At 47.0% G+C, this 27712-nt stretch overlaps 1 protein-coding gene across 1 annotated transcript; it reads right to left on the reverse strand.

Moving 5' to 3' along the window:
• Positions 1-784: 784 nt before the first annotated feature.
• VPS35 (VPS35 retromer complex component) lies at positions 785-27658 on the reverse strand. The gene is made up of 17 exons (XM_081924035.1): positions 27544-27658; positions 22469-22567; positions 21672-21768; positions 20773-20896; positions 20276-20458; positions 18281-18494; positions 16722-16805; positions 16401-16510; positions 12404-12500; positions 11128-11276; positions 9788-9995; positions 9438-9593; positions 8241-8363; positions 7109-7288; positions 4664-4903; positions 3130-3273; positions 785-1955 (listed from the first exon to the last, which is right to left on the reverse strand). Exons 1-17 carry the CDS (start codon positions 27544-27546, stop codon positions 1776-1778), a joined length of 2391 nt encoding a protein of 796 aa, XP_081780161.1. The 5' UTR covers positions 27547-27658; the 3' UTR covers positions 785-1775.
• Between the last annotated feature and the right edge of the window lie 54 nt (positions 27659-27712).

Raw genomic sequence — 27712 nt, forward strand, 5'->3', positions numbered from 1 at the left:
CATTGGCCTGACTCAGCAGACTCTTATGTTCTGCACTTCCTGTTGTAGATTGACAGCTTGGCAGGATCTAACACAATCAGATGGCAGCCAGCATCCCAAAGGATGCAGGTGGTGAGACATTTCCAGGAGGGAGGGAGAAGGTGCTGTACCACAAGCAGGAGTCTTCCAAGAGTGAAAGTGCCTTTCCATTCATGCAAGAGCTCTTTGGATCCAGGCCAGCATCTCCATACCAGAAACCTTTTGGCTCACCACCCTAACAACGTCAGCATCAAAGCGGCCAAGAGTCACTTGAAAACATGAAGCACTAACAGGACCAGTGGTCAGGGATGATGGGAATTGTAGTCCCAAACATCTGGAGGGCTGGAGTTTGCCTATGCCTGTTGTAGATAGACTCCTGGTGTTGAATGAGGTTGGGGTAGGGACAGACGCAAGACAGGTGTTGTTGATGGCCTACAACTCCCATTATGGCCCTGACCATTGGGTCGCAAGTTCCCCATCCCTAGCTTAAGCCAAAAGGCTGTCCTTTCTTGATTTTTTTGTTTGGGGGGGGGGAGGACATGATGGAACCTTGTTCAAACTTGGACAGGAGAGAAATCCAACCTTTAAAACAGAGTGGAGAACCTGTGTCCCTGCCTGGACGTTGCTGGACTCCAATTCCCATCGGCTCCAGCCAGCATGGCCAATGGGGCAGAGACAATGGGAGCTGTAGTTCAACAGCACCTGCAGGACACCACGATGGCTACCCCTCCGCTTTAGACGCAATGGGAGACATTCGAAGCCAGACTCGTTAATAGCAACTTTATTGGTTTCACTGGTGCAAATTCATGATACGGAGCAGAACTGTGTAATGCGTTCCCCCACCCCTCTAAATTTTACAGTAACGAAGGTTATACATATAACTATAGAGAGACCACAATTCATCTATTACTTTTCTCCACCTCCTCCTCTTCCTCCTCCTCAATACTATGCGGAAATAAAGTTTCCTTGATAAATAGTGCCCTGTGCACAATGACTGGCCCTCCACCGCGGGTCACAGAGCCTCCATATGCAAAATATAAACTTCTGAATTTAATTTTTTAAGCATGGTGCTTTACAACTCCAAAAACATGCATTAATATATTCTAGTTTTTAAGAGGGGTGGGGGAGGGGTAGGAGGGAAGAAAAATCTGACATAACCTCAGGGGGTGGGGAGGGGGGGAAGGGTAGAAGCAGAATCCAACCTATAAAGAAAATGAAAGCTCTCTGTAAAAGTTAACCAACACACACCCCCTACCTATTAACACTTGCAGGTGGAAAGCCAGGTTAGGATATTAAAGGTTTCTGAGCTGGTGGGAGGGGGGCAGAGAAGAGACGTTATTTAAGACAAATTAGAATGCAGGAGAGGGGGGAGAGAGAGAGGCAGGGGGAGGCATTGCCACATGGATTTTATTTATTTTTTAAAAAAAGGAAGGAATGACTTCAGCCATGCTAATTTTTCTGATGGTCTCTACAGAGCTGCTGGTCCAAGAAGTTGGGGGGGGGGGGAAGAAACCTGGTAGAAGTGGTGAACGCAAGTGCTTGGAAGCAAAGCGCTGAACACGTCGCACATACATGCCAAGTACAGAAATGAAAGCAAAAAAAGGAGAGAGAGCAGATAGCCTAACTTGGCACTTCCGAAAGGCACAAATCTATGAAAACTCTAGCATCGCCGCAATAAAAACAAAACCCAGGTACTGTGTTGTAAATGGAAAGGTGATCCGGTTGGGTGTGGTGCAAACACACAGGAGGCTCCCCCTCTATATGACCAGCCCTTCGTAGATGGGGCCCTCCGACTCAGGGGACTCTCTCCTCATGCGCAGGTGCTCCAGCGTGTTGTGAAAGTGTTTGTTGATCTGTTCCGTTTCCTCGGTCGATTCAAGGTTAGGGAGGTCTTCCCGGATTTTCTGTATGAGCTGATTCAAAACCTGAATTGTCACCTGAGAAAGAAAAAGACCCAACAAAGCCCAGAATGTGGAAAAAACAGGAAGTCAGAACCTTTGATCAGAAGGAAGAGAGCAATGTATATAACGAAGGCAGGATGCAGAAGGCAGCTGGGTTTATTAGTCCATGGAACTAGCCGCCAAACTGAATCATGCAGTGGTTCCTGCCCTGCAATCTGCTTTGAAGAACAGGTCTATAGAAACAGATAAAATAAAAAATATTCTGGGTGCTTCCTGGTGAAGAAATAGGTAGCTGCAGATAAGCTACCCTGCAACTATTATTCCTCGCAGTACTTGGGACTAAGATGATCAGGGGCAGTATTCAACTACATAATTGCGATACTGTAAGGATTAGCTCCAACGCGCGCCCCCCCCAATGCTCCTCCCCTCCCCCAATGCATACCTTGCAGTCCCCTAATCTGGCTCTGGAGGGTTGGGGGAGTCCCCAGAACAGATTTAGGGGGTGGCACAGGGGGGAAGGGGGAAGGCTCTGCTGCACATTGTGAAATCCGGACACTGGTGTAATATTTTGCCTAGCACTATGTTGAACACAACCCTAAGTAACTACATAAATGAGGGCAAGGGAATCTGCAGGCTTCCAGATTGTGCTGGACTCTGACTCCCATCATCCCCAGCAACTGGAGACAGACAGACACACACACACACACACACACACACACACACACACACACACACAGAGCTACTCTGTAGGTCTGCAGCCACACTGCAAAACAGCTCCACAAGGCAGGAACTCGCTGCCAGTATGGATGGGGTGTTTAATGCATTCCCTCCATCACAGGTGCTTTTCCCGTGCAGGGTCTTCAACCAGCTTTGAAATACCCAGGATCTCCAAAAGATGGAACGAACAACTTGGATCCGGGGCAAAGGGAGCAGAGGGAAAACTCCACTGCTATTCAGAGGGAAATGCAGAGCTGTCAGGCTTCTATCACATATCTAGTATTTATTTAGACTTGGGGGGAGAGGGCTGCAGTCTTCCAGATGTTGCTGGACTCCAATGCCCATCTGTCCTAGCCAGTTTGGAAGGCCAACAGGCAGGGATGATGGGAGCTGTAGTTCAGCAACATCTGGGAGGCCACTGGCATCCAAGCCCAGCCTTCCCCACTAAGAAGACCTCCAAACACATGTGCTGTTTCGGTACTCTTCCGCTTACCGCATCGTTCTCTTTTTCGTAGAAGTAGATGTATCTGTTGAGAATTTCTATGAAGAGCTGGACTTGGAGAGAGGGGTCCATGCACTGATTTGCTATTTTTAACGCCTTTTTCAAGCACTCCATGACTCTCTTCCCGCCGTGGAGCTAAGCACCAAACAGAAGAGAGTTGGTCAGCATCTCCCATATATCAACACTTACTTTCTTGGGGCACAACTTACCCCGTTCCTGCCCTCACCCCACTGCAACTCAGCCAGCAAGTCCCAACTGCATGCAAATAGCTACACGGTCACTGTCACCACCAACTTGCTTTTCCACCTCCAACCTATGAGTATTTACTCGGCTTAGCCCAGCCATATTCAACGGGGCTCTTTCGCAAGAAGCTATTTCATTTAGTACAGGAGTAGGGATCCTTTCTCAGCTTCAGGGTTCACCTCGGCCCATGAAGTTATTCAAAGCCAGAGAGCTGCCTTCCTTTCCAGGGAACCTGGTAAGACCACATGCCAGCACTGGGTAGGGACCAGAGGCAAAAGTGGGCAGAGGAACATAACATAGCTTGGTAGAGTAGGGCAAGCACACACTGCCCTTCTCTAATCCCCCACTGTTCAGGAAAGCCAAAGTTGAGAGCTCAAGGACACATTCTTCCCAGGTGAAAAACACTCAAGAGAGGAGTGTGGAGGAAGACTGGTGAAAGGTGTAGTCTGGGGAGAGTCCCAACGGCCAGAAAGGGAAGCCACGAGGGTCACTTTTGGTTCCCTACCCCTGACTGAAGCACATTTCGATTCCCACCTTGCTTCCATCATGAAACTCAAGCCAGAGAATGCGAGGTTACAAGGCAGTCGATCATAGGGATGGGAGAGATCTTGGTTTGAAGTCCATATTGTGATATCCGTTTCACAATTTTTGACCAGGGAATATATAACAAATCATGATGTGTGTTAGGGCTGGGCGATATATCATCCAAAACCGATTTGAAGTCCATATTGTGACATCGGTTTCGTAATTTCTGACTGGACAATATATTGCGAATCGTGATGCGTGTGTGTGCTATGCAAAATCACGACATGGGGAAAACTGTGAAGCAAGCCAGCGCCTCTACACAGCTCCATCCTTATTTCAGACATTGTGATATATCAGTTTGTCGCAATGTTTAGCTGGTGATATATTGCGATGCTGAAAACCAGGTATCGCCCAGCCCTAGAGTCTGTCATCCAGGCACAGATCAGACTTATGCCTGCTTAACTTCAGAAAGTTTGCTTTTAGACCACAGAATCAGAGAATGGCAGAGTTGGAAGGGATGCAGGTAGTCATCTATAATCCAACCCCCGCAACGCAGTAATGTCTTGGGACCACGCAGAGGACCACAGTCCTTGGCACATGGACAACCCCTCAAATCCAAATCAGAATCAGCACCAGCAAGTGGAAAGGCTGGGCAGATTCTGGGACAGTAGCCGACTCCCACCCCGAGAGCAGGGCCAGACAGCTGCTGTGCTTCCTGGAGCTGATGGAAGAGCTGTGGTCCAAGTCACTCCCTCACCTCCTCTCCGTTCTTGTCCATGTTCCGGCCGGACCAGAAGAGATGGGCACAGGTGCTGACAGCTCGGCACTGATCCGGCTTCTTCAGCAGCTTGGAAGCCGCCAGGGCGCACTGGGTCCTCAGGGGCTCGTGGTTCTCCTCGCCAAAACATTTCATCCGCTCAAATGTCCCAATTATCAAGGTGATTGCAGCCAGCTGGGCTTTTGAGTCACTGATTTCGTCTTCGTACAGAGAGAACGCCTGATTCAGAAGAGAAATGAGGGAGGGAGGACGGACAGCCGGAAGTTTTGATTACTGGCTTTGTGGCAATTCCTGGCTTTCACAAAAACAAACAAGTGAAGAAAGCTAGAGCTCTCAGCTCCCTGGAACATGAGAGAAGGGGATGTTCAAGACGACTTTCTACAGCAGGAATGGGGAATCTGAGGCCCTGAAGTTGTTTTAACTCCCATGATCCCTAGCCAGCAGGACCAGTGGTCAAGGATGATGGAAACTGTAATCCAAAAACAGCTGGAGACCCAAGTTTGGGAAACCCTGGCCTATATGATCCCTGGCCTTACACCACTTTTGTTTAGGACAAGCCTAACTCAGGTGTTTTATAAAGTTGATGCGAGTTCTAATCTGTTTTTAGTCTATTTTTTTTATAAAAAAAATAGTCGTAAAGTACTGCTAGTTGTAAAATATTGTCAACTTTTCTTAGTGATCGTGTCATTATTTTATCTTTGGTAAACTACTTTTGAGGGTTGCTGTTGTTCTCCAATCCAGTGATGTACAAAGTTTATGAAATAAATAAAAGTGTTTGCATGGCATTTTGGAGGACGAAGTAACGTATTTTTCGCTCTATAAGACACACCAGACCACAAGATGCACCTAGTTTTTGGAGGAGGAAAACAAGAAAAAAAATATTCTGAATCCCAGAAGCCAGAACAACAAGAGGAATCACTGCACAGTGAAAGCAACAATCCCTCTTGCTGTTCTGGCTTCTGGGAAAGCTGCGCAGCCTGCATTCGCTCCATAAGACGCACACACATTTCCCCTTACTTTTTAGGAGGGAAAAAGTGAGTCTTTTAGAGCAAAAAATACGGTACTTCTCTGATGTCTTGATGCCATGCTTCTGGCCAGACTCCTAGCACACTGTCTGGTAGCACATCTTGCTCTGCTTCGTAGGATCAATTTCAGTTGGATCTCCTTGCCAGGAGAGGGTGGCTATACAGGGTCTTTTGTGCTTTTCAGGGAGAGCAGGGAGTGGGTTGAGCACCCGATTCCCATGTGCAAAGTCTCTGCTTCAGTACCTGAAATCTCTGGGTATTAAAAGGGTCTCAGGCAGCAGAGCTGGGGGAGCCACCTGGCTTAAGATCCAGAAAAGGAGATACCAGTGAAACACTTGAATTAAGTCAGGCTCACTCAAAGGCATCTTCCTACATTCACTGTATTGAAGTTTATCACACACATTTCCATTCCATAGAAAGGAAGGACCGAGCTATGAAAACCAAATATAGTCCATCAATTGCAGACATCCAATATAGGACTTTGAGAGAAGAGGCAAGTAAGGGTTGAGATGATAGAAGTTTATAAAATTATGCATGGCATGGAGAAAGTGGATAGATAAAAAAAATATATCCCTCTTTCCAGCTAGACTTGTGACTATATAACACCGGTCCTGAAAGACCTACATTGGCTCCCAGTACGTTTCCAGGTGCGATTCAAAGTGTTGGTGTTGACGTTTAAAGGCCTAAACTGCCTCGGTCCAGTATACCTGAAGGAGCGTCTCCACCTCCATCGTTCTGCCTGGACACTGAGATCCAGCACCAAGGGCCTTCTGGCGGTTCCCTCACTGCGAGAAGCCAAGTTACAGGGAACCAGGCAGAGGGCCTTCTTGGTAATGGCACCCGCCCTGTGGAATGCCCTCCCATCAGATGTCAAAGAGATAAACAACTACCTGACATTTAGAAGACATCTGAAGGCAGCCCTGTTTAGGGAAGTTTTTAATGTTTGATATTTTATTGTGTTTTTAATATTCTGTTGGGAGCCACCCAGCCAGATGGGTGGGGTATAGATAATAAATTATTATTACTATAATTATGTGACACTAGAACTCATGGACATCCAAGGAAACTGGGTCTAGAAGATTCAGGACACATAAAAGGAAGTACTTTATGCAGTACATACATAACCTACAAAACACCTTCCCATAGGAGGCAGTGAGGGCCACCAACTTGGATGGCTTTAAAAGATGAGAAAATTCATGAAGGGCTATTGATAGCTACTGGTGAGAACAGGGTGCTCTCCAGTAGAACACTAATTAGGTTCTTATTCAGTTAAGGCTCTTGATCCGGCACAGGGTTCAACCCCATAGAATAAGCATGTGCAACTCTGTTATCAGACCAGTCTACACATTGAACTTATGTTTTTTGAAGGAGTGGGAAGAAAAACCTTTGCTGAGCCCACCTGGGACATGAATTCGTAAGCCACCGTTTCATGGTTCTCAAACCCGATCTCTCCTGCCGCCAGCGCCCCCTGGAGGAACAGCCGCAGAGGGAGCTCTGCCAACTCGGCCTTGATCAAAGCGCTGATCGTCTGGTGCGCAAACGAGAAGATCTTCTGGCATTTCTTTTCCCATTTGTCATCCTAAAAGCAGGGGGGAAACCACCCCAAGACATCAAAGTACTGTGTCAAAAAAGTATGACAGAAAAAAGAAGCAAACTTGGTAGACAGGGCCAAGAAGAGGGCTCCACTTAACATTTCCACATTATCTGCAACAAGAACTGGAATTCCGCAACCTGAACAAATTACGGAAAACCCAAATCTGTGAATATTCATATCCCACCATTCGGCCAAGATGGAACCCGAGATGACAAGGGTTCCAGTCCCATGTAGACAGGCTCAAGGAAACAGCTTTTTGTTGTTGCTCTATTCCATGTGGGGGGCAGTTCCTGAAAGTTTTAAGATACAGTGGTACCTCGGGTTAAGAACTTAACTCGTTCCGGAGGTCCGTTCTTAACCTGAAACTGTTCTTAACCTGAGGTACCACTTTAGCTAATGGGGCCTTCCGCTGCCGCTGCCATACAGTTTCTGTTCTCATCCTGAAGCAAAGTTCTTAACCCAAGGTGCTATTTCTGGGTCAGTGGAGTCTGTAACCTGAAGCGTCTGTAACCCGAGGTACCACTGTATTTAACCCTTGATCACTGAATATGTCTCTCTCCCTCTCTCTTTAAGCACTTCCATCTCTTGCAGCTTGCAATTTTACTGCCCTCTTACTCAACTGTTTCTACCCAAGCCCTATCTAATGAAGGATTAAAGGCCACTGAAGGCTGCCAGCCATGATGGCTATGCTCTGCCTCCCCTTTCAGAGGCAGCAATGCTTCTGAATACTAGGTTGCTGGAAGCCACAGGAGAAGAGAGTGCTCTGGTACTTGAATCCTGCTTGCAGGCTTCCCAGAAGAAGCCTCTCCCTAGTTGGCCCCTGTGAGAACAGGATGCTGGACTGGATGGGCCACTGGCCTGGTCCAGCAGGCTCTTCTTATGTTCTTAAGAGAGGAAAAACCTGTTGGGATTTGCATCTTGGGCTCGGTTCACTCACCACTTTAGAATTCTCCTTATAGCGGAAAGCGAGCTGGTAGGCAGCAAAGACCAAGGGGGGCAACGTGAAACGGATGCGCTGGTTTCCTCCCGCGCCAAAGTGTTTCCGGGCCGTGTTTAAAATCTAAATCAAGAGAATATATGCATCACACAATGATATGTCCATAACTGACGGGAGGCAAGATGGGAGGCGCCACCCCCACCCCATCCGAAGAAACAAACACCCTGCTTTATGAACTAAATAACATGCATCAACCTGGGTTTGGAAGATCCCTGCATCGCAGGAGGTTGGACTAGGTTCACCTCCCACCTCTACAATTCCACGATTCTACAAGTCAGCAGGCAATCTTGTTTGCCAATGTGCACGGATGAGAGAATGATGGCTATGGAGGAACCACAGTTCAGTAGCAAAGCAGATTCTCTGCATGAGGTTCAGTCCTCAGCCCTTCCAGTTTAAAAAAAGTATCAGGTTTACTTCCTTCACACAGCGCAGAGTTAAAACTGTGGGACTCCCTCCCACAGGAGCTAGGGATGGCCACCAACTTGAATGGCAGAAGAAGAAGAAGAAGAAGAAGAAGAAGAAGAAGAAGAAGAGGAGGAGGAGGAGGAGGAGGAGGAGGAGGAGGTGGTGGTGGTGGTGTTTGGACTCGATATCCCTCATTTCACTCCGCTTAAGGAGTCTCAAAGCGGCTAACAATCTCCTTTCCCTTCCTCCCCCACAACAAACACTATGTGAGGTGAGTCGGGCTGAGAGACTTCAGAGAAGTGTGACTGGCCCAAGGTCACCCAGCAGCTGCATGTGAAGGAGCAGGAAGCAAACCCGGTTCCCCAGATTACGTGTCCACTGCTCTTAACCACTACACCACGCTGACTCTCTTTAAACAAAGATTTGACAAATCCATGGAGATGGGGACTATTGAGGGCTGATGACTATGCTCTGCCTCCACAGTTAGAAGCAGCAATGCTTTTGAATGGCAATTGCTGGGAATCACAAGTTAGGATACAGTTGTGCAAAGCAAGGGCCACTAAGGGGTGTGGCCAAGGAGGGGGGGTGTGGCGTGGGGAGAGCCCCAAGGGTCAGAAAGAGTTGTTGGGGTGGCTGCATTCAGCCCCTGGGCCCAAGGTCCCCCACCGCTGAACTAGATGAGAAAGCATCTCTTTGAAGCAGCCCCACTGCAACGCTTTAAAGAAGCCATACCAGGTACTGCTGATCAGGATCGTCGGAACGGAGGAGGTGAATAAACCTGCCCACAAGGCCCTGCTCATCTGCAAAATCCTCGGGATCTGGATCCTCAGCCGGCTGGTCTGGCTGGTCCTGGATCAGCGTCGACACGAGGTTCATGATGGCATCTACCTGCAGGAGGCGGAGGATAAGGGCAGTGAGGCCCAGCTCATGCTCCCTGCAGCTCAGTATGCAACGTATACTGGCCTGGATCAAACAGCCACAAGCCCAAAGGTTTTAGGCAGGCACCAAAAGAAATACAACTAAGGTATTCACGTCAACAGGGAAGGAGCAGTGCTGCCAACTCCATTACGCTCTTTCCCTACCTGGTCTTGGGAGACGATTTCCGTGTTGTAATCCAGCACATTGCTGAGCACGTAACAACTCATGCTCTTCCTGGACTCATAGTCGAAGTACTCAAAGAGCGGGTGGAAATGTTTCAGTTTCAAGACAGTCAGGACATTGTTGTAGGTGTCGACCGGGATCTTCAAAAGCCTCGTCAGCTCCTTGGATACAGCACTGCTTGTGGCGATGCTAAAAAAAGGAAATGAATTAAGTATTAAGCAGGCAACAATGGACTGGCATGTATCAAGTTTCCTATAGTTTAGGACACAGGTGAAGAAGATGAGGGATCAGGATTTGTTAGTAGATTTCTGGGTGATTTTCAGCAGAGCAGCAAAGGTTTTCTTGACTCCCAGTTGTTTTGATAACAGGAACAAAGTGACTCCACACCCCCAAATTATATTACTGAAATAAAGGATGCCTAGGAGTAAACCAGGAGTAAAAACATGAGTATGGAAGGGCTGTGAGCTCTCTGGTACTCTCACAGAATTGAAGAGTTGGAAATGACCCAAGGGGCATCCAGTCTAACCCCCTGCAATGCAGGAATGGCAACTGAAGTTTCTCTGGCAGATGGCTGTCCAACGCCTGCCTTAAAACTGCCAAGGAAGGAGAGTCCACCACCTTCTAAGCTAGTCTGTTCCACTGTCAAACAGCTCTTACTCTCAGAAAGTCCTTCTTAATGTTTAGTTGGAATCTCTGTTGTTGTCACTGGTTCGGGTTCGACTCTCTGGAGCAACAGAAAACAAGCTTGCTCCATCTCCCCTGAGACAACCCTTTGTTTATTTAAAGATTGCTACACTACCACCCTTCAAACTCCTTTTCTCCAGGCTAAATATCCCCAGCTCCTTTAAATGTGACCCCATGAGGGCTTGGTTTCCAGACAAGTTTGGTTTCATAAACCAGTTTCCCTAGGCTCAATATTCTTTTCTTTCTTTTCTTTTCTTTACTTCTACTTCATTTCTTTTGCCGCAGGAACCACTCAAGGGCCCTCTGGCTTCCGGAGAAAAACAACAAATGGATTCTACCCCCTAGCCCCACTTTTGGAAGCTGACATCTCAAGAGAATAGAGGGGGGGACAGCAGAAACAGATCTAGAAGCAAAGTGATATTTGCCCAATGCAAACATTTAGACCTCCTGTTGTCAAGGTTCAGCCATTCAGCAACAACTCATTGTTAGGACAGAACCATCTGCTGCACTTGGAAGAAAAAGAGCCAGGCCAATTTAGCCAGGCAGACTTAATTGGTTTCGGTCCTCTTCCGCCCACCACCCCCAATTAGCAGGGAGCGCAGCCTGCTCTGCCGCGAGCCAGACGGCCTCCACTCACTGCTCCAGGTTCAGCTTGTTAAAGATTTCCACCGTGGTCTCCAGCACTTTGTCGACATAGTCAACACGATCCGGGTAGCACTTCATCGCCAGGTTAATGAGAGAGACCTGAAGCGACACCACGTCCTCCGAAGGCATATCTTGTCTAGACTGGAGTTGCGGACACCGCGGGGAAAATAAAGAGGAGATCTGCATGTCAGGCGGCTGCAGAAAGGGCACTTGCATTTATTACATTTATAATTCAAGCACAGACACAGGGCAGCATTGATGGGGGGGACGGGACAGGTGGTCTACGTCAAGGGCCTACACGCATCGGGACTGGAAGAGGCACTCGTACGGAGACTCTTTTGAATTCCCAAATGCCTTCTTAACACACACAAGCACTGCTGAGGCACTCAGACAGATGTGAAAGGGTGCAAAATGGGCTGGGGGTGCATAAAGGGAGTCCCAACACCAGCTTCTTCGTCCCAACCTTTTCTGCATTAAGCAGTCAGGGACCCTAATTGCAGGGAGGCTTTTCATAGAATCAGAGGACTGTGGAATTGGAAGTGCACCAAAGGGTCATGTAGTCCAACCCTCCCCTTGGAACAGTGTTTCCCAAACTTGGGTCTGTTTTTGGACTACAACTCTGACCATCCCTAGCTAGCAGGACCAGTGGTCAGGGATGATGGGAACTGTAGTTCAAAAAACAGCTGGAGACCCAAGTTTGGGAAACACAGGCTTAGAAGAATCTTTCAGATTTTCCTGTGCAACAGAAGGAAGCTGGGATTGAGCTAATAATAATAATAATAATAATAATAATAATAATAATAAATTATTACTTATACCCCACCCACCTGGCTGGGTTTCCCCAGCCACTCTGGGAGGCTTCCAACAAAAGATTAAAAATACATTAAAACATCAGTCATTAAAAACTTCCCTAAATAAGGCTGCCTTCAGATACCCTCGACACACTTCACTAGGAGCAGGAAACCTGGACGGCGGTCCATATTTGGCCCACCACACCTCCCCATTTGGCCTGAGGAGTTGTTTCAGGTAAGCCACACCCACCAGCCCTACACCTGATGTCACGCATGACACCAGAAGTGGGGCTGGTAGGTGCTACTTTGAAGGGTCTCCAAAGCTCACTGCGAGGACTGGGAGGGGACCCAGCCCAGTAGCCACTTTTGACTAGGACTAGCCAATCGTCAGACTCAGCAGCTGCACTTGTGGACTACCCAGAGTAAGTCCGAGTTTTTTAAAAACCGCTGAGGGAAGTGGCCGAACTCTCCACTTACCTGTATGACAGTAGCCACCTGCTGGGAGAAAATGTCGAAGAGCTTAATGTCAGCAGGGATCCCTGGCCCATCCTCTCGGTGAGCAAAGAGCGCAAGCCTAAAGCCGTGGAAAGGAAGTTTGGGGAAATGTGATTTGCAGGCCAATCCTACTCATAAGCAATACCCACCGAAGCTCTTTCCCAAGTCAGGGTGCTTGAGGGTTGTGGCATTAGTATCTACTTCCTCTCAAAGTAAAATCTAGGTTCCTAGAGCGTACAGACATCCTACATTTAAAAAATATCCAATGCCCATTTAAGAGCACATTGCTTCCACCGAAGAATCCTGGGAGCTGTAGTTTATTAAGTGTACTGGGGATTGTCAGTCTATGAGGGGGAACTACACTTCCCAGAATTCTTTGGAGCGGGAAATCAGTGCTTCCAGTATGTGTTGAATGCACTTTAAATGTATGGGGAGCAGCCACCTTACAATTCCTAGCCCCTGTGGGCATTACATTAGGAAGCATTACATCAATACGTGTGGCCCTTCAGATTCTTGGACTACAGTTCCCATCATTCCTGACCCATTGTCCAGGAGGGCCGAGGCTGATGGGAGTTGGAGTCCAAAAATGTAAGTGCTCCTGAAGCTTTGGAGAGCTTGAGTCAGAGATGAAAATCTTCCTGTGCTGCTCCTTCTACCGCGGCTTGCATAAAACCTTTATTGAACCCAGTTTACCAAATCTGCCAGGGCAATCATTTTATGTCCTTCTGCTCGGATCAACATGCATTTGTACCTCTGAGTGCAGCCAAATATTCTGCTGCAGTGAGCGAAACCTGCCAGAAACTGATCCCAGACACTTCATAAACATTTTGCTCTTTCGCTTTTGAGGCAGGATTGCATCTTTTAAGTTGACGATGCCCACCTACTTTTTACTCTAGGTTATTATTTATTTTTCTATTTACTTATCTGTCAATTTCACATTTATACACCACTTGACTGAGAGAAAGAAAGAAAAAACCTCAAAGAGGTTTACAAAAATAATAAAACAATAAAATCAGTAAGAAAAATGTACACCAATTAATTTAAGACATTCGAAAAGGTAAAACAACTATAGACTAAAAATAGATTAAAACTCGCATTAGCTTTCCAAACATCTGTGTCTAAACAAACCTGTTTTAAGGTAAAAGGTAAAGGACCCCTGGATGGTTAAGTCCAGTCAAAGGCAACTATGGGGTTGCAGCGCTCATCTTGCTTCAGGCCAAGGGAGCTGGTTTTTGTCCACAGACAGCTTTCCGGGTCATGTGGCCGGCAGAACACAGTGACAGAAACTAGAACGCATGGAAATGCTGTTTACCTTCCTGCCACAGCAGTACCTATTTATTTACTTGCACTGGTGTGCTTTTGAACTGCTAGGTTGGCAGGAGCTAGGACAGAGCAATGGGAGCTCACTCCATCGTGGCGATTCGAACCACTGACCTTCCGATCGGCAAGCCCAAGAGGCTCAGTGGCTTAGACCACAGTGCCACCTGTTTTATCAGGCACCAAAAAGGGTACAGTGAAATGCCCCCTGCCAACAAGGAGCTCATCCCATCACTTGCCCCCCATTTCTGAACACCTGTCATTAGCATACACTGTTATTTTAATTTCTTGCCCACCTAGAAATATATTTTGCCCCTCCTGTGCCACCCCAAATTTTTGTTTCCCCCCTGGTGCCGCCACTGACTTCCGAAGGTGGTCAGGTCACAGGACTTCAAAAACCAGATCTGTGCAAACTTATCCACAGATTTAAGCCAGCAAGCTGAGCAAGTCAGTCTCTCCCTGCATTAGAGGCATTAGACGCCAAAAGGATGAACTGGGGGGGTGGGGGTGGGGAATCTGTCAAGCGCTGGGCTTTTAACACTGGAATTAGAGAAATAAATGGATGGTTTGCACCCGCATCTCTCGCCATTTCAAGCTGCAGTGAGGACTGGATGTTCCAGAGAAACAACCGGGGAAAACACTCAAGCGAGAGAGTACAAAAAGTCACCCAAAGGTTGCCTGCTTCACGCTGTACAAAGGCTTTTCCCAATGCAAACCTGCGTGAGTCAGAGAGGTCGTCAAAACAAAGCCACCTCCAAACATACAGGCGCTCAGCTCACTCCGAGCGGCTGAATCACCCATTGCTCCCACACAATTGCACAGCTTATCCCTGCCCGCCATGCAAAAGCAAACTTTTGCCAATGTTTAAAAGGCAATCAGCTTTATAAACACAGACACCGATGCAACCACACACATTTCTCGGAAAGATGCTGATAACGCTGCCATCCGAGCTTGTATCCAACGCCAGACAGACCTACTTGGAGTAGAAGCGTATGAGCACGACTTAATTGGGGTCCATTCTTTTCAGTAGGTCTACTCTGTAGGTAGATGCAACCAACAACTTAAAAAGAGGTGTCTGATGGATCGGGCCCATGGCTCATCTAGTTCAGCATCCTACCAGATGCCCACAATGGGAATCCAGCAAGCTGGACCAGAACACAAGAGCCGTCTCCCCTCCTGAACTGGCATTCAGAAGCATTGTTGCCTCCAACCAGAGCTATCCATCTGCAGCAAGGGAACGGAGAAAGGCAAGAGGGAATGGCAGAACTCTGCTTCGACATCTCCCAAACCACCATGCCAAAACCTGCAAAACAGGCATGGCTGGCTGGCTGAACAATCCGTGTGAAATTCAACCTTCCTGTTGCCTCTATGCGTCTTAATCTCTTCTGCCCTCCAAGCACCCAAACCCAGCAATACCCTTTTCTGACAACAGCACATGCCCCAATCCTGCTGGCAAGCTGTCGGCATGGACAAGAGCCTTTGCTGGCTTGCAGACATCCTTCCCTCCTCCCTGTCAACAGCACACAACTGCTACTGCTTAAAGCAGGGGAAGATAACCTTTTGCAGTCCGGGGGCCGCATTGTCTTCTGGGTAACCTTTTTGGGGCCACATGCAAACGTGGGCAGAGCAAGGGATATAAATTTTACCCTTGCACAGTAGGCTGGTTTCTGCACATGCCCTCCACACAGGCTAGCGAGAAACATTAGACTTCAAGGGCACATTTCAGGCAGGCAAAAATATGCATGGAAGATGTGAAGTGAGGGCTGTGGCCTGGGAAGGCTCCCAAGGGCTAGAGAGAGAGATCCAGAGGGCCACATGTGAGCTTGAGAATCCCTATTCTGGTTTGCCAATGCTAGATCTCTTCTGCCCCCTCCAAAAAACAAAAACAAAAATCAGATAAAACCTCATTTCCTCAATTATGATTTTGCAGAGTGGGCTCTTGAAAAGCACACCTGCTCCAGACAAGCGTTCCACCTGACCTAACCTCCTGTTTTATAATGACTATTTAAGCAGTTTTAATTGCCGTGCTGTTTTAATTGGCTTGCTTCTTCTCACATTTTAATTTTGGGTGTTTATTCTGATGGAATCGTTATATTGTGTATTTTAAATATGCATCTTCTTGCTTTGGTTTTATACTTATAAGCCACTCAGAACTCCCTTTGGGAGTTAAGCGGCATATAGCTTAGCAGCAATATGCATTCCCCCCTTAACAAAACTTTTCCTGCAGCCTTTTTGCCCAGCCTTCACTCTGGCTCCTTCTTCTCAGTCTTCTGTTTACTCTACTCCTGCTTCCGCTTTCTAGTCAAACCCCAGTCTAACTTTACTTCTTACAAACAAGACCAGCTTTTCTTTTTTAACCCCCAACTGTGTGTTTTAATCCCAACAGAAAGCTACACTGTCTATAAGACTTCCCTGGGTTAACTCTTGCCAGACTCCAAAGAAAGGTTGTGAGCATTCCATGACATCACAGGAGTTCCACCAATCACTGGAAGGAATTGTACCAGTGGGGGCTTTTTTTGCTTAAGATAACAAGACTGCATGGAGCAAAGGACCTGGAAACCATGAAGAGAAATTCATAACCGGGAAAAGATAAGCTGTTCTTTCTGAGTGCCTATCGGTTTCCTCCCCACCTGAAGTGTCATTAAAATGCTTCCTTACGCACCTGTCAATTAAAGCAATGATGATATTCTTCACATTCACATTTTGGTGCAACTCTGCACAGGCTCGTAGAAAAGGGTTCAGGGTCTGGAGGTGAAATTCATCTGGGAAGACCTAGACAGAGCAGTAAGAGTCAGTTGGCTGAGCAGAGCAGGGCAATGGTTTCTCTACGCTTGCCATACTTCCCACAGACTCACCACTATGCCCAGTTGCTTCCTGTTTCCTTGGCCCAGAAGAGTCGAAAGGAAGAAACACCCTGCATGCTGTTATGTACTGGCCATGCCACTTAACCAAAGCCGTCTGTAATATCCCTCTGCAGGCTCACCTGTATGATGCACTCCATGAGGTATTCCTGAGCTAAGGCATCCCTGCAGTTGACAACTTGCTCCAATATGCCGGGCAAGACAATCTGGTCGGAAGAAAAAAAGAGCTGTGTGTCAATTCCCTCCTTTGGGCCTTCTGCAAGCTTGCCCGCTTGCTCCCATCTCTAAAATCTATTCCCCACTTAAACACTTCTCCCAGGATGCACGTACCCAGACCCTCCAAGACCCTCATCTGGTGTTTCCCTCCAAGACTTGGAAGGCTGCTTTTTCGCTTGTCCACTCCCCTACCACCAACACAGAACGCTTTCTGGAATGAGGCCTGCCTGGTGTCACCACCAAGCTTTCCAACACCAGGTTAGGACTTTCATCTTCGCCCCGGCACTTGGACTGTGATCCAGCTGTGCCAAATTTTTATGTTAGCGTTGCTCAGAGTTGCTGGTTTGTTTGTTTCCTGTGGAGGCTGCTGGAGGTTTTGCTACTGATTTGTTAAATTTGATGGCTGGTGGTTATGTCTGATTTTGTGTGGTTTTTAAATTGTATTCTTAGTTGCCTGGAGCAGAGGCTATCAACCTTTTTGAATCCAAGGCTCCCTGGACCAACTACATTCTTTCTGTGGCACCCCTGTGGGGCTCAGGAGCCCAGTTATGTCACCCCTTGCCTGCAGAGCTGGCAGCCCCTCGCCCTTTCTCAAACCCTCCCTTGTGGAGTGTTCCCTCAGTCATCTCCCCTCTCCTTGGGAATCCTCTGAGCAGCTGCAGTTGCTGCCCCTGGTCTCTTAGCTGCCCTCCCCCCACCCCAAAGAGAAGTGACTCCTCAAACTGCCCCATAGGGGCCTGGGAAGCACCCCTGGCCAGCCCCAGAGGCACCATCCACCTGGGGAACCTGCAACCAGGGCTGCTATGACAAAGAGCTGTGCAAGCCTTGGGGAGGCAGAAACATGAGAGGGTGTCAGAGGAGGGAAGGAAGGAAAGAGGGACAGAGGCCAGTGTTGCCCGCGGCACCCCTGACCATCATTCAAGGCACCCCAGGGTGCCACAGCACACTGCTTGAAAACCACTGGCCTAGAGAAAACCCTCTGTTAGGTGACTAACAAGCTGAATTAAAAACTATGACTACTGGGGACAAAATAATATAACTTTATTTTCTGCAGCTGTAAGAAACTACAACTAACCAATTCATTTTTAGTGTTGCTGTTCTTTTTATTATTAATAGCATATTATCACACTTTTTCATGACAGATTACCCAGAGCAATTTACAAAATAACACAAAAATTAAAACCAAAAGAAAAATCTAAAAAACACCTCCATAATGTACGTAAAAAGGCAGGTTTAACACAACCCAATGGCTAAAAGATGAGCAAGAAAGTGACCACAAATTTACTTAAATCCCTCCGAATTAAGGGCCCAAAGCCTGGTTGAAAAGGAATGATGTTGCCTAGAAATAGACACAGTGATGGCACCAGGTGTGCCTGAATACAGAAGATCATTCCACAAGCAGGGAGCCACACTTGAAAAGGCCCACTCAGAACTGGAGTCAAGCCAAGCCAAGAAACCATCTCACCTGCTTATATCTCTCCACATTGACCCCTTCCAGCTGACTCAGCCGAACCAGGTTGGTTCCCACCAGGATTCTCAGCTCCTGCCTCTCGCGCTCCCTCTTCTCTCGGTCACGACTGTGTCCCTGGTGCTGCATTCGCACCCAGAGCTTGTTCATCTCAGCAAAGTTCAGCAGCACAAAGTCCATGGAATCGCTGATGTCCCCGGTCGTTTCTTCGCTGTAAAGTCAAGAGAGCAAGCGCTTCCTTTTTACAGATGTACAGGAGGACAGAGAAGATTTGCTTTCAAGATGAGGGTCAAATCCATTTTTTAAATAAAACAAAGCAGCATCCTCTTTGAACCATGAAGAGAGATGCTCGTTAAAAAGAGCCCTCTTTGGGCTAAATATATGCAGCTTGAAGAACCCCTGTCTGGATTTAAACACACGCTGGGAACCACTCCATTTTAAAAGCCTGTGCCAGATTAGGGAGAAAGCCGCACACTGTAACATACAATTTGCATCTCTTCCAAACAAGATTTGAGTGTCCTTTTCATGGACATGAAGCTGTGCTCCTGTACACAGTGTGTCTCTTCCCATAGAAGTGCTCAGCTAGGGAGGTTTTGTGCATGACAATGTATCAGGCATTGGGGTGAAGGGGGGGGTCCTTTCCTTTCAAGGAAAAGTAGGCAAATAAATCAATACAAACTTAGCTTTTGTACAGGAGGCTAGTTTCTACACACACACAACCCTCTCTATCTTCCATCCAGACAAACAAGAGTCCGCCTTAGAATTCAAGGACACATTCCACCCTGCAGAAAACACTGCAGGAGGGGAAAAGGCAGGGCCAGTGATGGCAGTGCCCTCGGTAAGAGTCCCAAGGCCAGAGAGAGAAGGCTAGAGGGGCACGTTCTACCCCTGGAGCTGCAACAGAAGATCACTTTGGAGGGCCAAGCTATTTTGTTTCTTAAACAGGGAACGAAAGCGAAAGAATGCAACCAACTTGCAATGTTCAGCTTCCTGGGAAGCAACTTGCATAGCTGGCAAACGTCCCAAAGCAGAGATCCAGGTTTCCTCCCTTCCCCTGCCCAACCACGACTTAAGAACATCAGAAAAGCTCTGTGTAAGTGTAGTCTAAAAAATAAGGCTTGAAATGATCCTTGCACAGTTTTGCCCCTAGCAACAAGTTTTCTCCCCTGCAACCTACTTCTCTATTAGACGGGCTCTGAAAGAGGTGGCTGTTACTCTGTCCTGAGCAGACAGGAAGGAAGGATTCTCTGTACACAGTTTTTTACTTTGTTTTCCTTAGACCAGCAGTTGTATAAGTTGTAACGCTAACTCGTCATTTTAAGCAGAACTAGAAAGGGTGAGGTGTTTATTCCCACGTGGGAATGTGCCAGCAGATGATCTGAACTGAGAAAGAAGATCCTGGAAGACTTTCTGGGCTGCTCTGCAGACAGGAAAAGGAACCTCAAATGATTGGCAAACTGCACGCAAACCCTGTTGGATCAGACCAAGGGCCCATCTAACTCAGCATCTTGGGTCTCAAGAGTTGCTGGCGACTGCATCTGTGCTCTGGTCCTGCTTGCCAGCTTTCCATAGGAGCATCAGCTTGGTCCACTGAGAGAACAGGATGCTGACCTGATCCAGCAGGCTCCTCTTATATTCTTAATACAGCCATGGCAGCTAGCAGCCATTGACAGCCTTATCCTCCCATGAATTTGTCTAATCTGCTTAGAAAGCTGCCCAAGTTGGGAGCCATCACTGTTATCAGAGGTGAAACTGACAGCTCCTGATTGGACTCTCCATTTACACTCCACCGTCTTCCATCTTGGAACCAAGGTGGTGCACACAGGGGTCTTAGGTGACCTCTCTTCCAGGCACTAATTGCACCTGCTGCTGCTGCCCTCAGGTGACCTCAGCCCATGCCCGGGGACCAGGCAGCTTTGCTCCAGTGTCTGCCTACCAAACACACGCAACACACTTATGAAAGCTCCACTTCCGCCCCACCAGGCTCCTTACTCTGTCTGTTCCCCATCATCAGGCAAGATGTTCCGCGTGCACTGAAGGAGATAGTTGCGCAGAAACAGGCCCCTTAGAGGATGCTGGACACCACGGCACATTTCCACCAGGTCTTTTAAGATATCCTTCCTGGACTGAGGAAAGGACTTCACGTAGACAACCCCAACGGTTATGAGTAAATATCTAGGGAAGGAGGGAGGAGAAAGAGAAACGGTTAAGGATACTTAAGTGAAATCACAGAAGAAAAAGCAACTTTCTCATGCGCTGTACTCTCTGGATGTTTTGGACTACAACTCCCATCGTGTGGTTGTTATGGGTGATGGGAGTTATAGTCCAAAACATCTGCCCAAGTGAGGCCACTTACTTGCTGCCCACCAAACAATGCTCCCTTCTACCACAGGAAAATTTCAGGTGATATGGAAAAGCTACTGCAGTTGTAGAAAGCAGATTACTGGTCCCAGAACACAATACATCACCCTCGATTCTTAGTTACTTACAGCCGCGGGATGATGTTTCCAGCATACTGCACCAGTTCATAGAGATCTGTCACCTTCCTTCCCTTGGCAAACTCATCCGTCAGGTACACTTCCAGGTAGTGCAGCTCATCGGAGATCGCCATATCTTTTCCTTGCGGTTAAGGATTCAGATTAGAGCAGCAGGTGATGTGCCGTGTGGGTGTGTGACTACCCAGAAATACCAAGGGAAAATCAGTAGCCCTTGAAGAGTTCAAAATTTAAAGCAGATGAAGGGGACAGCAGGAAGGAAGGCGCTGGCATTTCAGAGGGCAAAAAGCTCAAGTCTTCAAGCAGAGATAGCTAGGCAAGAGGAAGAAGGAAAGACTTTGAAATCCAATGGTTCCCAAAGTGAGTTGTACCAACCTTTGCAGGTGGTGGGATTACCTAGGAGACAAGGGAGTGGCAGGGAGTGCTGGAGATGTAAATAACTATTAGCTCGTATCACTAAATCAAGTTCATCAATTTTGCTGAATTAATTCAACACAATGGTTCAAGTGGCTTTCGAATAAATGTGCACGTAAATGTTATTATTTGGAATTTTATTATGTTCTTATTGTCCCTAGCGAATCGTGCAGACCGCTGTTCTGAATAATGCTTTTAATAGGGATGGGGGCACTGGGGATGAGTTTGTGAAACCAAGGGGGCGGTGGCCTGAATAAGTTTGGGAACCACTGCGCTAACCCACCCAACCCTGAGAAATGTAATAAATAATACAGTTCTGGATTCCCTGCATGGGAGCAAGGAGTTGGATCATACGATGAGCAAGAAAATCGCTCCCATGGTACTTCCATCTGCAGGTGTTGTTCCAGGTTCCCTCCCTCCCTATCACCATCACCCCAAACAAGACTCAGCTAGCCGCAAGGTAAGTCTCAAGAGGATACAGAGCTCATAATAGCTCTTTGGGGAAAGCATTGAAGTCCGCAGCTCACCAAGCATGTTAGAGGCATGTTTCAGGGCATCCATTAGTTTGTTCTTGTCCTAACAAAACAAAACATTTAAAAGTAAGATTATTGGTCGCACATCTCATTTCCCAATTAGTTCCCCCGCCCCGCCATGCAAGAGTCATACACAGACAGGTAGTGATTGCCTTTTGTAACTTTCAGGAATATCCAGTGCTCTGGAGGTCAAGGAGCAACCTGCCAATTCACCCTTCCGGAACAACCCGAAATATATTTTTGATATGACGTCTAGGCCACTATTTTGAACAGGCATCCAAAGGCAGTTTTACAGCAGTAAGATTATATCCAAAAATAAATAAAATTAAAACACAAAACACAAATAAAACAGCAGAAGCTGAAAAGACAATGCCTGTCAGAAATCAATGAATTGAGAAGAATGAGAAATGTAATTTTATGCTTTAAAATGGTTGGAAAGGCAGCCTTGTAGACCCTTTGGGGAAGAGAACTCCAGAGCGTCAGCGTGTGGTGTTCTGCATTCCCTTGCAGAGAAGGGATCCAGGATGGGTCTCCTTGGCAGACCTTAGTAAGTGGTAGCTTCATTGGGGAGATGGCGCTCCTTAACAAACACTGGGCCAGGTGTTGCTGCGCTGCAACACCCATCCTCAACGACCGCTGACTGAAGATGATGGGAATTGTAGTCCAACAACATCTGGGGGACCACTGAGGTTGAAGAACTCTGGGCCCAAACTATTAGGGGAATCAAGCCCCACAGTTCTTACCAAACACCGCTTCATTTGGAAGGACTGGACCTTGACAGCTTGAATGGCTTCATCCAGGAGCTTCTCTTGCTCATCCTGAGGAGACTGCTGTGTAGTCGGCTAGGAAAAAGGGGTAAGGGAAACAGATGATTACTTCCTAGCAAGAACATAGGAGCAGGAGCTGCTGGGTCAGAGTGATATTCCACCTAGTCCATCACCCCGCTTCCCCCAACCAGAAACCAATCAAGCCCTCCTTGTAGGCTTCTAGGAAGCTACCATTCTCCCCTGCTGTTGCCCCCCAGGAATTCATTTCCACTGGCGTGCAATCTTCGAACAACGCAGGATCCCTATACCTCTGCTGCCTGATGTACTTTCATTTGCTTTATTGGGTTCATTACTGTATGGTTGGGGATCCACCCTGCAACCTTGTAGTGAAGGGCAGGTAAGGAACTTCTTAAATAAGCAGGTCACATGGCTAAATGTCGTTTATACGGCTCCATTCCCCTTGGAACAACTCTCCTTTCCTAATTGCAGTGGTTCAATCCGTTCTCATAACTGTACATCATACTGTTGTAACCCCACCTAGAACCTTATGGAAAGGGGCTGGAGGGGCTCTTTTAAGCCAGCAGCTGATCACCCTCTCCTCCCTAAATTCGTCTAATTCTCTTTTAAAATAATCTGAGTTTAGGGGCCCAGGAGCTCATCTCCTGGCAACCAATTTCTTAAGTTAATTATCCATTGTGGGAATAAGCTAATGGTGAGTTCTTGTGGGACCAACACTAGTGATCAGTAATGGAGAATGCTGCACTTAGCTGCCCAAGAGTAGGCAAAGACAACCAGAAGCTAGGATCAGCAAGGACCTGGGACTGCAGATGTAAAAGTAGAAAGTCCATTCTGGCCATAGAGAAGCATACTCTCACCCCACCCACCAGCCAAAGAACTGAAGGCTGTGGGGCTGGACGTGCGGTCTTTGTTTGACCTGTATTGGTACAATCTGTTGTAAGCCACCTTGAAGATTCCTTGATTAAATGGCAAGACATAAACACCTCACAGTAAGTAAATAAGGTCCTGCCGAGTGTCAACACATGGGATTTTCTTCCAAGGTAGCACAAGAAAGTCCAGCCTAGAAAGGATTTCACATGTCTTGCAAAGTTTCCTTGTTTCCATTTAATGAAATGCCAATATAGCCAACTTTTATAATGGTTTTATTTTTCTTGGTTACCACATTCAATGATTTACCAAAATTCCAGAGGAAATGCATTTATTTTAGTGTAGAAAGCCAATTACGGTATGTTCCAAGTATATTATTTTGAATAATTGTACTCTGTGAAGTACATTTGCTTTTAGAAGTCCATGCTGTTATATTCTCCCCCCCCTCCCCGTATCTTTCAGTAATCTTAAAAAATATATTCTATAGCCATATGTATACTGACAGCTAACAATCATGACTCATTTCCCTCATTTCTTGAAAACACGCCCAACACTCTTAGTTTATATTTTTTAAAGTGTATCATTTAAGACACATTTTCAGGACAACCTGACAATCTAAGTTTTCAAACAATGCAACAAAAAACATAAAACACAGTGGAGACCCAAACTGCAAGCTTGTGTCTACTTAAAAAGTAAAGCCCCTTTAGTTCACTCATTCTCAGGTAGGTGAGTGAGTACAGGGCTGCAATCTATATATTCTTGTATTCCTCAACTTTGGGTCCCGAGAGGTTGTTAGACTACAACTCCCAGCATCCTCAGCTAGCTTAGCCGATCACCAGAGATAATGGGAGTTGTAGACCAGCAACATCTGGGGACTTAGGGTTGAAGAACACTGTCTTCACTCAGCCTTCACCAAACTGGTACCCTACTGCACAATCGTGCTGGCTGGAGCGGATGGGAGTTGGGAGTCCAAACTGGTGCCCTCCAGATGTTTTGGACTCCAACTCCCATCAGCCCCTGCTGGCATGGTCTAGCTACTTTATGTCAAGGCCTCTGAATGTCCCCAGAAGCAGAAGTGTTTCTAGCCGACACCCAAAGACCATTAACCTGATTTGCTTTATTGTACTTTCATATTCTGTAAGCCACCCTGGGAATTCTGGTGGTGGGGACAAGTATATATCCTTATAAATAAATTAACTATATGAATTACAATTGGCGCCAGATGAATAGAAATGGGGAGGGTTCCACAAACAAGGATGCCACCCATGTCACGTCTGATGGTGCAGGCACCAAGAGGAAGACCTTCAATGATGATCGTAACAGCCAGCAAGGCAAACAACCACATAGCATAAGCTGACAAATTAATCATCACTCTTGGTCCAGCCATTTCAACGAGCTCCTTGGGTGAAGATGATTTATCCCTGCTCTGATCTGAAGATTATTCATCCCTACCATTTTCAAACAGACTCAGAGCTTTTAAGTTCCTCAGCTCAAGATTCAATAATGTTCCTGACCTCCGACCATCTACCTCAGTGATGGCCAAACTTGGCCCTCCAGCTGTTTTGAGACTACAACTCCTATCATCCCTAGCTAACAGGACCAGTGGTCAGGGGTGATGGGAATTGTAGTCCCAAAACAGCTGGAGGGCCAAGTTTGGCCATCACTGATCTACCTCAATGCCAGCTTTTCCATGCAGCTGCACAGCCTTGTTAAGTATAATGCAGTCTTCCTCAAAGTGATACTCATCAGATGTTTTGGATTACAAATCCCATCAGCCCCAGCCAGCACTTCCATAAGGCGGGGATGGTGGGAGTTGTTGTCCAATAATCTCTGGAAGACTCCATATTGGCTATCCCAACAGCAGAGGAAGAGGTCTCTTTGGGTTCAAAGAAGGCGGCTTTCCAACAAATGAATGGAACTCAATAAAGCTACCCAAATCTAGGAGTTCCTGTTTGCACAAACTTACGTAGGACTTGGGGGGGGGGGGTTGCAATTAGCATATATATCAAACGTGGTAGCTTTTTCATTGTTCTGATAAGGTTAACAATTTAAAAATATTTGCACAGTATTTGACCACTCAGATGCCCAACCCCTGATGCAACAAGGTCTTAAGTCACGCATGGTAACAAAAAATATAGAAGACTCTTGGATCATTTCTAAGGCATGAATGGCTCTCTCACGAGCCCACCAAATTCATAACCTTTACTGCTGACCCAGATTTCACATTTATTCCTCTCTTTTGTATGTTATTTCTGTATTTGCATATGAATAAGTTTCCATATACAGTCATACCTCAGGATGAATACGCTTCGGGTTAAGCATTTTCGGGTTGCGCTCCGCGGCGACCCGGAAGTAACGGAGCGCGTTACTTCCAGTTTTCACCGTGTGCGCATGCACAGACCGTCAAAATGACATCACGAGCAGAAGCACCGAAACGTGACCCGCACACACGCAGACGCGCAGACACGGGTTACGTTCGCTTCAGGATGCAAACGAGCTCCGGAACGGATCCTGTTCCCATCCCGAGGTACCACTGTACACAAAGCCCCCAATGTAAGAGCAAGGAACCTTTGGACCGCCAGATGTTGCCAGACCCCCATTTCCCATCAGCCCTACCCTAACCTCTCAGTATTTTAAGGTGCTGTAAGACTCTACATACTAGGGCAGTACTAGATAGTGTGGGGCTTACTTCTGAGTAGGCTCCCATAGGATTGCAGTATTAGTCATGAAGAAAGCCACACCTGAGGCTATTTACTGCTTCCCCTTTCTGGAAAAAGTATTTGCTAGCTAAGCAGGACCTTTGCAGCTCCACATGAACTTGAGACTTCCTTAATTTAAGTGGTCTTTTAATTTAACAGTTTAAATTACTTTAGTTGTAGAGTGCAATTCTAAGCACACTTCTTGAAGACAATAAATCCCATTGAGCTCAATAGTAAACACACTTAGGGATGTGCTCAACCTTTTCTAAAAAAAAATTATGTGTATTGTAGTTTAAAAAAAAGATAAAATAAATGTTTTATGCTGTACACTGTCCTGAACCTGAAAGAATAAAGAGTGACATTAAAATGTTCAGTTATTATTGTTGCGTTTTTAATATTGATTTGCTTGTTAAAATTATACGTTCGTCCCTTTTCAGAGCCAATTCCTTATAAAGCCATGGGGGGAAATGAACTTTACAGTACAAAGCACTGAGTGGTTGAAGACAGATGTGTAAGAGATTCTTAATAAGATCACCAAAATTCTCTTAAGGAAAGGCATTAGTAAGAAGTTTGGCAGACATTCTCAAAGCCTGAAGTGAAGGGGTCCAAAGAAATATTACCGGAAAACTTCCACAACTGCGAGGCCACTACCAACAAGGTCTTCTGGTGAATGCTCATGAGCCTAACCAAATTCTCCAGTAAGTACACAAGCACATATCCAAGTCTTGGATTACAGGCAGTATCACAGGAGTGCAGGCAATATTAAAGTAATTCATTCCCAACCAATTTAGGATGGCCTTCCCCAACAATGTGCCCTCCCATCAGTCCAGGTTGGCACAGCCGCACTACCTGGGAATTACAGCCCAAAACATCTCTAGAGCAATAGCGGGGAACATGCACTACAACTCCCAAAGCCTTAGCAAGCATGCCCAATGGCCAGAGACGACGGAAGTTGTGCTTCAGCAACATCTATCGGGTCAAAGGTCGCCCACACCTGTTCCAGAGGTTGAGGAAAGGTGGGCTTGGGGGCCTTAAAGGCTAATACCAGCCCTTTTGAGTTGCGCTGAGAAACACACCAGCAGTCAGCACAACTAAATACAAAAGTCATGTCGCGTGTTCAAACCTCCCGTCCCGTTCACTTTTAGCGCCCTGACAGCTTCCTTTGGCAGCAACTGAAGTTCCCCAAGCCGTCTTCAAGATCCCACGGAAAGCACATTGCAGTAGTCCAGCCCTGCAGTTTCATTTTGACTGCAATGCACCCAAAGAACACTTAACGTTGGCGATATAAATAGACCCAATTAACTGATAAGGCTTAATAGATTTAATTGGGGAGGAGGGTGAACAGCCAGGCCAACAGCCTTGCCCCATAGAAAGGACTGCGGAGGACGAGGAGGCCTGAGCAGCCCCTCTTGCCAGGGCGACCCCCACCCCGCACCCCTCTTTACCACCCCCTTCTTTTTTTCTTACCATAGTGGCGCGTCGCTCACTGCAACCCCCGCAGCGCTTGCAACAAACCCCTCCTAGCTAGGCGCCTGCTCAGCCGCCCCCCCACTTCCCACCACTGTCATGTGACAAAGGAAACCCGCTCGGGACCCCGCCTCTTTTTCTTCTACTCTCGCTCCCCATTGGCCGAAAG

The sequence above is a fragment of the Podarcis melisellensis genome (assembly GCF_964234715.1).
Source record: "Podarcis melisellensis genome assembly, chromosome: 8".
Taxonomy (NCBI): domain Eukaryota; kingdom Metazoa; phylum Chordata; class Lepidosauria; order Squamata; family Lacertidae; genus Podarcis; species Podarcis melisellensis.

Excerpts from the sequence above, each read along its gene's own strand:
- VPS35 (XM_081924035.1), bottom strand. Across the intron at positions 21,769-22,468 it reads TCCAAATGAAGCGGTGTTTG|GACAAGAACAAACTAATGGA; the intron begins GTAAGAACTGTG and ends TTGTTTTGTTAG. Across the intron at positions 16,511-16,721 it reads TCATGGAGTGCATCATACAG|GTCTTCCCAGATGAATTTCA; the intron begins GTGAGCCTGCAG and ends TGCTCTGTCTAG.